The 12,876-nt window shown below is 64.9% G+C and overlaps 1 protein-coding gene across 1 annotated transcript; it reads left to right on the forward strand.

The window, feature by feature from the left end:
* The first annotated feature begins 300 nt into the window (after positions 1-300).
* LOC102931337 (leucine-rich repeat and fibronectin type III domain-containing protein 1-like protein) lies at positions 301-11,618 on the forward strand. The gene is made up of 6 exons (XM_037884516.2): positions 301-1,181; positions 6,465-7,851; positions 8,301-8,848; positions 10,171-10,289; positions 10,920-11,088; positions 11,385-11,618. The coding sequence occupies exons 2-4, from the start codon at positions 6,485-6,487 to the stop codon at positions 10,239-10,241; spliced, it is 1,986 nt and encodes a 661-aa protein (XP_037740444.1). The 5' UTR covers positions 301-1,181; positions 6,465-6,484; the 3' UTR covers positions 10,242-10,289; positions 10,920-11,088; positions 11,385-11,618.
* Positions 11,619-12,876: the final 1,258 nt, after the last annotated feature.

Consider the following 12,876-nt stretch of genomic DNA (forward strand, 5'->3'; position numbering starts at 1 on the left):
CTGGTTGCCAGGCACTGGTTGCCCGGCACTGGTCACGGGGATGCAGCCGCAGGGGGCTGGTTGCTGGGCGCTGGCCAGATGCAAGGGGAGAGGGGAGCCGGCGCTGACGGAAGGGGACGCTGTGCCTTTAACAGCGGGGCTGTGTGGGCCCTGCCCCCTGCTTTGCATATTCATGAGGCCCGGGGGCCGCTCCCAGCCTGGGCGAGCGGCCGTGCCGGGCTGCAGGGACCCGCCAGCCACCGCCCCGCGCGGCACCGGCCCCCGGGCAGCCGAGAGGGCCGGGGGTGGGGGGCTGCCCGGTCCAGCGGTATCCCGGCAACCAGCATCCGGCTGTATCCCGGCAACCAGCGCCCGGCAACCGGCCCCGCGCTGCATCCCGGCGCCGGGTACCAGCCCAGGCTGGATTCCCGAGCTGGGGGTTTGCTTTCGCCACCTGGACCTTTAACCCCAAGGGGGGAGGGGTCTGGCACCCCCCTTCCCCGTCCCAGGGAGACTTGGCCCGATCCTGAGCGTGCCCTCCCCGGGGGCAGAATTGGGACCCGGGGCGGGTCCAGAATCGGTACCTGAGGCCCCCCCCCCCGACTCCTGAACGACCCCCCTTCCCGGCGCCAGACGCTGCTTTGGGGTCAGTCAGAGGGGGCAGCCCCCTCCACTTCCTGTATCAGCACCGAGCTAAAACCCTGGGGTGTCTCAGGTGTCCTGGCTCTGGGGAGACGCAGCTACCCCCCACCCCCTGCATTTCCTGACCCTCCACATTGCCTGGCACCCCCCCAGCACTGCATCGAAACTCACCCCCTCTGACCTCAAATCCAGGCTGGATATTTTACAGCTCCCCCCTCCCCCCGCCCCACTTCCCAGCTGCCGAGGAAAGCCTGGGGCGAACCCCGGATAGGGAGCAGCGAGGCGCTGGTTCTTGGGGTGCTGCTGGGGTTCACCACAGCAGCAGCTGGAGGGGAGAGCTCCTGGCACTCAGATCCCCTCAATATTTTTGGGGGAGGATTTGCCTTAGCCATCCGGGCTCGGGCTCAGACTCAGGACCCCCAAGCTGGGAGATCGGAGCCAGCATGGACGGCTGAGCCCTGGCGTTAGCCAGCTTGGCACCCCCACCCCGACGTGAGCCCGGACCCCCATCCAGCTGGATGCTCCTGAAGGTTTATGGCTCGCTGGAACCGAAGCGTGAGGTAGGTGGGCCCCTCCCTTTGGCTGTGACTTGCCGGGGCTGCCATCGCTGGGTGGGGGCAGGGCTGATGGGACGTGGTGGGGAGGAGGCAAGGCCATCTCAGGGAGATGTTGGACAGGGGTACGAGGAGTCAGCTGGTAGCTTGTCCTCTTGTCGTTAGCCTGCGGAACTCACCGCCACAGGGTTTTGACTGGGGCAAAGGTGGCGGGAGATGTCTGTGGATGAGAGCGACATCATCTGGGGAGGGGGAGCCACCCCCAGGCGTCAGGGCACGGTTGTCTTGTGGCGGGTGGGCAGCATGGAGAGGCTAGTGCTGTGGGGACATTGGGGGTGAAGGGGGTGGGGAACTGTCCTGCCATGGTTCCCCCTCCACCATCGCTGCAAAATTCAACTAAAATCACAAGCCTGTCGTTCCACCCTGGACCCCACTTTGGCGGTGTCACCCCCGCAGCCGAACTGGGGCAGCAGAGTGGCCTGATGGTGGGGGAGGGGCTTGCCCTGGCAGGAGGAAGGGCCAGTCTGGCCGCGCATTCCCCCCCCCCCCCCCAGCTGCGAATCTCCCCCACATCCCGCCTGGGGCTCATTGATTTCATGGTTTGTCAATCCCCAGCAGAGACTTGACGGGGGGAGGGTGTAGTCTGGGCCCCCCCATTACCCATAATTCCATGGGGCTCGGGGGGCATCCCGCAGAGCACATGTGGGTCATGCCTGATTTGCCCCACTGCCCTGCGGGGGTGAAGCTGAGGATCTATCCTGGGAGTGGGAGGGGTGCATTGCATTGGGACTCACTGATGCTTCCTCCCCTCCGGTGGGGAGTTGGTGGGGGGGGGGCACAGGCCAGGAGTTAAATCCCCCCTGCCCAGGGCCCTCGGACAGCACAGAGAGGCTGAGATCCCTGTACAGCCGGCTCCGAATCCTCCCTATACATGGGGGGCGGGGTGTGTCTATGAACAGGGGTCGCGTGGCCTAACCAGCTCCCGCCACGAATCCCCCCCCCCCCCAGCATGGGGGGTGGGAGAAGTGTGTTGGGGCAAGGCAGCTGGAAGGGGCTGTCAGAGGTGTGTGGGGGGGGGGGGTGGAGGGCATGCGGGAGGGAGGCTGTGAGGGCAAGGGATGCTAGAGGGCACGAGGGGGTGACAGTGGGCTTGTAGGGGGGGCTGTATTGGGGCAGTAGATGGTGTGTTGGGGAGTGAAAGGAGCATGGGGGTGTTTAGGGGGCATAGAGCATGTGTTGGGGGGCATATGGGTTTTGGGGCATTGGCAGGTGTGGGGGGCAGTAGGCCCTGAGGGTGTTTGGGGGCGGGGCACATTGGGGCAAGGGGTGGGGGGAGGGGCAGCGGCCCGGTCACATCCCACCACCAGGGGCATCATTCAGGGGCCGGGGGTGGGGGTGGGGGGGCACCAGAGCTGCCAGGGAGAGGTCACCGTACCTGGGCAACAGGACGGCCGGGCCCAGGGGTCTGATCTGTGACGGAGAGGCGGGATACCGGGTTAGATGGGCCCATGGGCCAGAGAGAGCTACCCGAGTGGAGACGCAGCTGGGAGCCCCCCACCCCCAGCTGGGCCCAGGAGGTGCCGCTGGGAGCTGCGGTGGCTTCAGGCTGTCGTTGAGGGTCTGATCCGGTGGGGCCCAGCTTTCGGGGTCGGTTCCGATGGGGTTTGTGTTGCCTTTGAAAGCCGAGACTCCCAGCGTCCTGGGCCAAAAGCACAAGATTTCCCCCAGAACCAGAACAGCAAAACCCATCTGGGTCCAAGTCCGCCCCACAACTGGACTGATGAGGGGCCAGCTGGGATCTCGGGACAGGAACCCAACCCAGATTCCAAAGGGGTCAGATATGAGGTTAGAGGAGCTCCTGGGAATCAGGGAGCCCAAGGCCAGGATACCTGGGGGCTGCAGGCTTGGATCGAGGGGCATTGGTAGAGCTGTGGGGCAGAGCCCAGGGCTGGGATACCTGGGGGCTGTGGGTTGGGATTGAGGAGCATCGGTGTGAATGAAGAAGTATCACTGAGATGCAAGAGCAGGGAAAGGGTGTCAGGACTCCTGGGTTCTGTTCCCAGCCGCAGAAGGGAGTATTACCAAGGGGTGACAGATGCGGCATGGCCTGGGAATTAGGACTCCTGGGTTCCATTTCTGGCTGGGATGCTGAATGATGCCTCAGTTTCCCCATCTGTGAAACGGGGCGTGAGATACAGCCCCCCTCTCCCCCTACTGCGAAGGACCCAGCCAGCCATCCCAGCTGATGTGGGTCAGCCGTGCTGGCGTCCCGCCCACGCCTACAATGCTGGGTGAGATCTGATCAAAGCCCCCTTTGAACCCGGTACGGCTCTGTGCTGCGGGGGGGGTTGTCCCTGGCAGACCCTGCCCCTGCCTTCCCCTATGTGGGCTGCAGGGGTGGGGGTCGGGGGCGTTGTCAGGAGGCTAATCGGCTTGCTCAGCCCTGTGTGTGTCATGATAGCCTTGGATTCCCCAATTAAACCCAGCGGGCGAGTGGGGGTGAGCTGGGAATCCAAACAAAGCCGCAGGTTCCTGCTGCAAAGCAGGTGGGGGACACAGGACAGACCAGAGGCAGGAGACTGGCTCAGAGCCCGGGCTCCCTCACTCCCGACCCACAGCCCCCTGCCAGCCCAGGCCCGGGCTCCCGCCCCCCGCAGCTCTGCCCGTGCCCCTCACTCTCGACCCGCAGCCCTGCCAGCCCAGCCCTGGGCTCCCGCCTCCCGCAGCTCTGCCCATGCCCCTCACTCCCGACCCACAGCCCCCCTGCCAGCCCAGGCCCGGGCTCCCGCCCCCCACAGCTCTGCCCGTGCCCCTCACTCCCGACCCGCAGCCCCCTGCCAGCCCAGCCCCGGGCTCCCACTCCCCCCGAGCTCTGCCGGTGCCCCTCACTCCTGACCCGCAGCCCCCTGACAGCCCAGCCCCGGGCTCCTGCCCCCCCCCCAGCTCTGCCCATGCCCCTCACTCCCGACCCGCAGCCCCCTGCCAGCCCAGCCCCGGGCTCCCACCCCCCCAGCTCTGCCCATGCCCCTCACTCCCGACCAGCAGCCCCCTGCCAGCCCAGCCCTGGGCTCCCGCCCCCCCCCCAGCTCTGCCCGTGCCCCTCACTCCCGACCCGCAGCCCCCTGCCAGCCCAGCCTCAGGCTCCCCACCCCGCTCTCCAGTCTTGTCCAGACTGACGCTGGCCGGGTTTAACTATCCTGTTCTAGTTCCAGCAGCCCGACCCATCCAGTGAGGCTGCGTTTAGAGGGGGATAAAGGTGCGTATAGCAGTACGGCCGCCCCGGTGTGGGAAGGGGAATGGGTTCCCTTGATCCGGATAGACCTGCGTCCACACTGGGGGATTACCGGCTCACATCACCCAGCTTCCCTTCCCAAGCAGGAGCGCTGGAACCGTCTCTAGCGCTAGACAGGGCAGCGGGGGTCTGCCGGCCTCCCGTGACCCCGAGCATTCGACTCTCCGGAGCCCAGCCTCCCCCAAAACCATGAGCCTGGGTTCAAATAAAACCTGGGAAACGTTCGTCTTCTTTGCGCCCGAGCCACCTCGGGGGCACGTTGGAGCTTTTCTCTGCGGCCGCGAGGGATAGAGATGCGCTTTCATTGAATCTCATGATTCCGGCAGCTGGGGCTTTGAGAAGAGACCGAAAAGCTGCAAGAGGTGCCACTTGGCCGCCCATTTGGCCCGAGCAAAGGAGGGACCCCCCCCCCCCCCCCGAGCTCAACGCCCACATGGCTCCTTCGGAGGAACTCCCACGCTGACGCGTCCCCACGCAGCGCCGCTCCGGAGCCGCTGTGTGACGGACTCTCCCTTGTTTCAACTTGTCGGAAACGTTCTGGCGCCGCGGGTCCTTGTGCCATTTAGCCAAGCCACATGGCTCCTAATTACGTCGTTAATTTGTTAATTAGCAGGCGATGGCTCAAGGTGCTTCCCGTCCGCGACCCCGGCTTTCCAGACCCCTGCTTGGCGGCGGTCTTGAATGGAATGAGATTGCTTCAGAATTCAAACCCCCAAACTTTCAGGTTTTTCCTTCTGGAAATTTGTTTGTCTCCCCGGATGTAGGTGCAGGGGGTTTTGTTTTTGTAGGGTAGCTTGGGAGCTGTCGGCTTGTGTGCATAGGTTTGTTAGAGTAGGGTCTCATGCGAGGGCCGGGTGGCATGAGTTTGTTGTACCATGATTGTTACTGTAGGGTCGCTGTCAGAACCGGGCTGGTGCGTTTTGATTTTTAAAACACAGTCCAGGCGGGGTAGATCCTGCTCTTCTCTGGGATAAGCCAGAGTGACTCCGGATTGACGCTGGGCTCAGAATCTGGCCCATCCCAGGATGCACTTCCATGACCCCGACACTGAGTGGGGGTGGATGAGGTGCGTGTGTCAGGGGAATGGACGTGGCCTGTAGGGGAAGGGATTGAGGAGATGCATGGGGGGCACAGCTTGCTGCCCCCCCGTGCCATGCACGTAGCCTGGTGCTGCCCCAGCTGCTCCTGCCTCTTCTGCCAGGCGGCCCCACTGCCCGGCTCCCCCTGGGCTCCCCAGCTGCTGCCCCCCGAATCTGCACCAGGACTGACTTGTCCCAGCTCTGCCAAGTCCTCAGTGCGTCAGGACAGGGGAGGGCTTTGGGCAGCTGCTTCTGGACCCCAGTCGCCTCCCTCACTTTGTTCCTGGGGGCTGCTGGGAGAGGCTTGGGGGTGTGTGTGTCCCAGGGGCTGCTGGGAAGGGCCTGGGGGTGTGCGCCCTGGGGTCTGCTGGGAAAGGTGGGAGGGGGTGTACCCTGAGGGCTGCTGGGAAGGGTCTGGGGCAGGGCACCTGTACCCTGGGGGCTGCTGGGAAGGGTCTGTGTGTGTGTGTGTGTGTGTGTGTGCGCGCGCGCGTGCGCCCTGGGGGCTGCTGGGAAAGGAGTCTGGGAGGGGTGGGGGGAGAGTGTGTGCCCCTGGGCTTAAAGGGGAGGATCTGTGGATAAAAGGTTACTTGGCCCATTTTATAGGGTAGGAAACTGAGGCACAGAAAGGGCAGGTTAGTAGCCCAAAGCCACACAGTGAGTCAGTTCTAAAATGGGGCATGGAACCCAGGAGTCTAGCCCCCTGCTCTCACCACTAGCCCCCACTCCCCTCCCAGAGCCAGGGATAGAACCCAGGAGTCCTGGCTCCCCGCCCCCCTGTTCTCATCACTGGACCCCACTTCCCCTCCAGGAGCTGGGTGTGGCGCAGGCTGCCCCCTGCTGGTGAAGGAGGACGCAGTCCCGGGTAAGAAAGGCTTTGCTGTCACCTGGCCCATCTCTCTCCCTCTCTCCCTGCAGCCGGGCCCCCTGACGGCGCCATGGAGCGCCTGCTGCTCTACGCCCTGGCCCTCTGCCTGGGCCCCTCCCGCGCCCAGCTGTGCCCCCCCCGCTGCACGTGCCAGAACCTGTCCCCCTCGCTGGCCGTCCTGTGCGCCCGTGCCGGGCTGCTCTTCGTGCCCGGGCTCCTCGACCGGCGCACGGCCGAGCTGCGGCTGACGGACAACTTCATCGCAGCCGTGCGGCGCCGGGACTTCGCCAACATGACGCGGCTGGTGCACCTGACCCTCTCCCGCAACGCCATCCGCCAGCTGGTGCCCTTCGCCTTCGCCGACCTGCGCGGCCTGCGGGCCCTCCACCTGGACGGCAACCGCCTGCCGGCCATCGGGGCCCAGCAGCTCCGGGGCTTGCCCAACCTGCGCCACCTCATTCTGGGCAACAACCAGCTGCAGGCCGTGGCGCCCGGCGCCTTCGACGACTTCGCCGGCACCCTGGAGGACCTGGACCTGTCCTACAACAACCTGGCCCGGCTGCCCTGGGAGACCATCCGTCGCCTTAGCAACGTCAACTCCCTCAGCCTGGACCACAACCTCATCGCCCACGTGCCCCAAGGCGTCTTCGCCGACCTGCACAAGCTGGCCCGGCTGGACATGACCTCCAACCTGCTGAAGAAGATCCCCCCGGACCCGCTTTTCCTCCGCCTGCCTGTCTATGCCAAGTCGAAGGGCTCGCCCCTCTCCTCCCTGGTGCTTAGCTTCGGGGGCAACCCCTTGCACTGCAACTGCGAGCTGCTCTGGCTCCGGCGCCTGGCGCGCGAGGACGACCTGGAGACCTGCGCCTCTCCGCCCGAGCTCCTGGGCAAGTCCTTCTGGAGCGTCCCCGAGGAGGAGTTCATCTGCCAGCCGCCCGTCATCACCCGCCACACGGGCCGGCTGGCGGTGACGGAGGGCCAGGCGGCCACCTTGCGCTGCCGCGGGGCGGGCGACCCCGAGCCGGCGGTGCACTGGCTCTCTCCGGAGGGGAAGCTGGTGGCCAACGGCTCCCGGACGCTGGCCTACGAGAACGGCAGCCTGGAGATCCTGGTGGCCGCCATCCAGGACGCCGGCGCCTTCACCTGCGTGGCTTCCAACGCCGCCGGCGAGGCCACCGCCTCCGTGGAGCTGCGGGTCAGCCCCTTGCCCCAGCTCCTCAACGGCACCCGCCCCCCGGCGCCCGGGCCCTCCGATATCCTCACCTCGGCCAAGGCGGGCGCCGACGGCAGCTCCGCCCCGCGGGATGCGGGGGTCCTGGCCTCCGAGCTCTCGGCGTCCTCCGCCCTCATTCGCTGGGTCCCGCCGCGGCCCGGGCCCGGCGTCCGCATGTACCAGATCCAGTACAACAGCTCCTCCGACGAGACCCTGGTATACAGGTGAGTCCATGCCGCTGGGCAGGGGGCGCCGGGCTGGGGGGGTCTGAGTGGTTCTGGCCTGGGTCTGGCAATGGGTCTCGCCTGGGTGGCTCTGGGCCGGTGGGGTTAGGGGGGTGGATCCTGCCTGGCTGGCTCTGGGCTGGGAGGGTCCCATCTGGGTGGCTCTGGGCTGGAGGTTTTGGGGGGGTGGATTCCATCTGGGTGGCTCTTGGCCGGGGGCAGGGCCGCGCTAGCCAACATGGAGGAGGGTAGCAGGGTAGCTGTGGGGCGGGGGAGGGTAGCAGGGTGGCCATGGGGCGGGGTTGGGGGGTGGAGGAGGGTAGCAGGGTGGCCGGGGGGCAGAGGCAAAGTGGGGGAGGGGCTGCAGTGGAGTAGGGAGGCATGAAGTCCAAGTGGGGCAGGGACACCGGCTGCAGGCACCGCTCACCACTCCCGCTCCCGCCCCGCAGGATGATCCCCCCGCCCAGCCGGGCCTTCCTGGTGAAGGACCTGGCGGCGGGGAGGGCCTACGACCTATGTGTGCTGGCCGTCTACGACGACGGGCCGACGGCGCTGACGGCCACCAGGGTGGTGGGCTGCGTCCACTTCAGCACCCGGCCCGGCTCCCCGCAGTGCCGCTCCCTGCACGCCCACTTCCTGGGCGGCACCATGATCATCATCATCGGCGGGATCATCGTCGCCTCCGTCCTGCTCTTCATCATCATCCTCATGATCCGCTACAAGGCCCACGGAGGGAACAAGAAGGCCCAGGTCAGCAACGTCTATTCCCAGACCAACGGCGGGCACCCCCCGGCCTCCTGGGCACAGGACCGGGCCGACGACAGGGCCAGGGAACTCAACGGGGTGGCCCCGAGCAAGGACTGCGAGAAGGGGCTGGCCACCCGTGGCCAAGAGGTGGGCGTGGGAGAGGCACCCTCTCCCAGGAGGAGGAAGTGGTCAAGGACTAGTCTAGACCTCCAGACCAACTGCCCCGCACCTGGCCGAGCCGAGGAACAAGGTAACGGGGTCTTACGGGCGTGGTGAGGATCTGCCTGGAGGAGGCAGGGTTTCATGTCACGCATGGTGCAGGACGCTCCATGCATCTTCCATGAGTGGTCCTTGCAAGCATCATGCTTGATGCCTGTATGACTCATGCCCACGTGGGTAGCCTGTGCATACATTCCTGCAGCTCTCCATATTCCTGATGGATGAACCTGTTTCTTTCTTCCCCCCGTCCCTCACCCAGATGACCGAGGCCTTCCACTGCAGCCGGGCTACTCTGGAGAGCGCCCTCCCCTAGCTGGAGGAGAACAATATCAGACTCCAGCAAGAGCCACCAGAGGGTCCCGTCTAGCTCAGCTCCCCAGGCGCCTAGCTAGGGTCATTCCCTATGGGTCCTTCTCCAGGGTTGGGGCCTCTCTGAGCGACATTGACTCTCGCGGCCCGGGCAGGGGCTGGGGGATGGAAACTAAGCAAAGGGTTTGGAAAGCAAGGATTGGAGAGGTCTGTAAAGAGTTAAAAAGGGAGGGGAACAGGCACCTGGATGCTATGGGGATGGATGGATGGATGGGCGGATGGATGGAGACTGGGTAAATGGATGGGTAGATCCCTGCTGTCCATGGAAAGGTGGGTAGATGGAAAGGTAGCAGAGGGGCAGATAGATGCATACTGCAGGTGGCTGCATGCGTGGATGGATAGAAACGTAATGTGGATGGATGGATAGTTTGGGTGGAAGGACAAATGGGTAGACATAATGCAGATGAGTGGGTGGGTAACATGGACAGATGGCTGGATCGTGCGTGTGCTTGGGGAGGATGGATAATGCAGACGGGTGGATGGACAGGTGGATGGACCAGGTAATGCAGATGGGTGGATGGATGGATGGATAATGCAGATGGGTGGATGGACGGACGGATGGATGGATGGGTAATGCAGGAGGATGGGTGGGAAGAGGAAAGGATTCATCGATAATGCAGATGTGTGGGTGATTGGACGGATGGATGGGTAATGCAGATGAGTGGAAGGTTGGATGGACAGATGTATGTATGTATGTATGGGTAATGCAGACGGGTAGGTAATGCGGACGGGTGGCTGGCTGGCTGGATGGGTAATGCAGACGGGTGGATGGACGGAAGGGTAATACAAATGGGTGGATGGATGGACGGAGGGGTAATGCAGACGGGTGGATGGACGGATCGATGGATGGATGAGTAATGCAGACGGCTGGGTGGCTGGCTGGCTGGATGGACAGACAGACTTGTTCCAAGCAGCTTGAGCAGGCCCCGTCCCGTCACTGCTCCAGCACCAACCAACTCGCCGTGTTTGTCCCCTTTTTGGCAGCCCCCCTGGCAGCAGCGCCCCCTGTGGGCGAGAGGAGATGGGCCAGCGAATGGACCGATGTGAAGATCTGAGCATCTCACCCAGCTGGAGCATGGCCGAGCTGTCGGGGGCGCTCCCAGGTGCGGGGACTGCGTCACCCAGGGAGGCCGGGGGGGATGCCGGGAGCTGCTGCGCCGAGCGTCTCCACCGGGGGCATTGTTACTGTTTCATCTGCAGAGGGTGATGGGGGAAAGCAGAGGAATGGGGGTTGGGGGGAGCCGGGGGCGTCACACTGACCCTCTGCCCTGCACCTAAGAGCTGAGCAGTGGGTGCCAAGATTGCCCACGGTGACTCCGGATCAATCCTGGTGGGCTGAGCTCAGAACCCGGCCTGGCCCCATTGCAGTCAGGGGGTGACTCTGGATTGACCCCGGGGGGCTGAGCTCAGAACCCGGCCTGGCCCCATTGCAGTCAGGGGGTGACTCCGGATCAACCCTGGGGGGCTGAGCTCAGAACCCGGCCTGGCCCCATTGCAGTCAGGGGGTGACTCCGGATCGACCCTGGGGGGCTGAGCTCGGAACCCGGCCTGGCCCCATTGCATTCGGTGGTTTCAGACCCATAGGCTGAGGGGATCGGAGTGGCAGGATCTGTGGGGGCCATTGGAGCTCCATTGTGCCCCTCCCCAGACCCTCTCTACCCCCTCCCTGCCCCACATCCTGAGGGTCCATCTCTGCCCAGTCTCACCTTCTTTCTTCTTCTTCTTCTCTCCAGATCCCCATGGTCACTGGATCCAGTGGGAACCCCCTCCCTGCCCCTCCAGGGTTCCCATTTCACGCCCCTCACCCAGCAGCCCGGACCACCTGGGACCCTGGGAGCCGGACTGTGCCCGCTCCTCCCCCACACGGAGCGGGGCCTGTGAGGGGGTGTGCCCAGACAGGCGGTGAGTGCGGGACCTGAGACCGGGGGGGGGTCGTCTCCCTAGAGCCTGAGCCCCCTGGCCCTGATCCGGGGGCGGGGGGAGGCATCTCCAGCAACTCAGTTCCCCTCCCTGTGGACCCCTGCTTTGACCCAGACTCCAGGGCCACAACCCACAGGGATGGGGAGGAGATGGAGGGTGGCTGCTCCCCTTCAGAGCCCAACTGCTTTTCTGCCCCCCTTTCGCCCCTCCCTGCCCCCCCTCAGCGCTCAGCCCCCAGGCACTGACCCCATCTCTCTCTCTCTCTCTCTCTGTTTCAGGGCTTTTGCCATGGACCCCGTTTCTCCAGGGGATGGCGCCGCCCACCCCTGCCCTGGCTCAGGGTTTGTCCTGGGCTCACGTGACTGGCCCCGTGCTGGGGCGGGAGCTCCCGCAACCCCCCCCCCCGAACCCCTGCTCTTGCCTGCAGCCCTGGCAGCTGGTTTTCTATGACCCCCCCCCCAGTTTTCGAACGGTGTCTGTAATTTTCTAATAAACCCACCTGCTCCGAGTGGGCCCTGACTGGGAGCTCTCGCTGGACTGGGGGGATCACTAGGGCGGCTGGGGCTCACTGCCAGAAGGGGGTGGTCAGGGCAGGGTCATGGGCTGGGGGTTATTATAGCAGGGGTGGGGATGGACCGCTGTCCGGGGGGCACTGGGGGAGGGTCAGTGTCAGGGGGGCACCAGAGTGAGGAGCTGGGGGTGGTCGCTGCATAGGGGCGATTGAACTGGGGGAGGGGGTGTCACTGCCCTGGAGAATCATTGCAGCAAAGGAGGGGGACTTGTCACCTCTGGGGAGTTGTCCCTAGTGATGAGAGCGGGAGTGGGGGCTGGGAGTCAGGACTCCTGGGTTCCCCTCCCCTTCCCCACCTCCCATATGGGATCATGGGGCCTTCCCGCAACCTGCTTTTCAGACCCAGAGGTAGTCTCCTCCCAGCCTGGCCTCTATCTCCAGCCGAACCCAGGGAGCGTCTTTCCCCCTGTCCCCCTCACTCAGCGATGGGCTCAGGCTCTCGGCAAACTCAGGCAGCATCGGTCACACCCAGAGCAGCTCGCTCCATTTCTCAGCAATAGACTCAGGCTCTCCCTGAGCCAGCCCAGCTTGTGCAGCAAGATGAGGAAATACCCATGGCTGTCAGGGCACCGGTGGGCGCTGAGCGGAGGAGACAGGCAGCTGGGAGAGGCGCCAGCGGGCCTGGGTTCTTCACCCGCCTTAATTAGGAGTGAAACAAAATGATTCTAAACACAGCCAGGCCTGATGGATTAGCTGCCACGGCCCCACCGGGGAGGAGGGATGTCGATCTCGTCCGACACTGCGGCTGAGGGGGGCCCGAGTGGTGCCAGCTCAAGGCTGGGGTAGCAGGGGTTTGGGATTGAGGGACACCAGCAGAGCTGGGGGGGGAGCCATGGGCTGGGGTTAAAGGGGGCTGCAGATCAGGAGTGAGAGGCACTGGCAGAGCTGGGGGAGGGGGAGTCCCGCCTGCCCAACCCCCACCTCTAGGCATCAGATCATGTCCCCAGACCTGTCTGGGTTGAATTTGGGTGATCGGAGCAGGGTGGGGCCAGCCAGGTGGGTGCCCAGAAGGGAGCCCTGGGCTCTGACGGCCAGATGTCCCCTCACTCGGCGCCAGGGGCCATGTCGTACCATGCACCGGGCTCACCTGGCAAGTTCGCTCGCCTCCTGTACCCAGCGACGGGTGTACCTGGGATGCTTGTCTGAACACTGGGCTGAAGTCCCTTCTCTGGAGGCAGGACTCCTGGGTTCTTTTCCCA

The sequence above is a fragment of the Chelonia mydas genome, chromosome 23, assembly GCF_015237465.2.
Source record: "Chelonia mydas isolate rCheMyd1 chromosome 23, rCheMyd1.pri.v2, whole genome shotgun sequence".
In the NCBI taxonomy this organism is placed as follows: Eukaryota; Metazoa; Chordata; order Testudines; family Cheloniidae; genus Chelonia; species Chelonia mydas.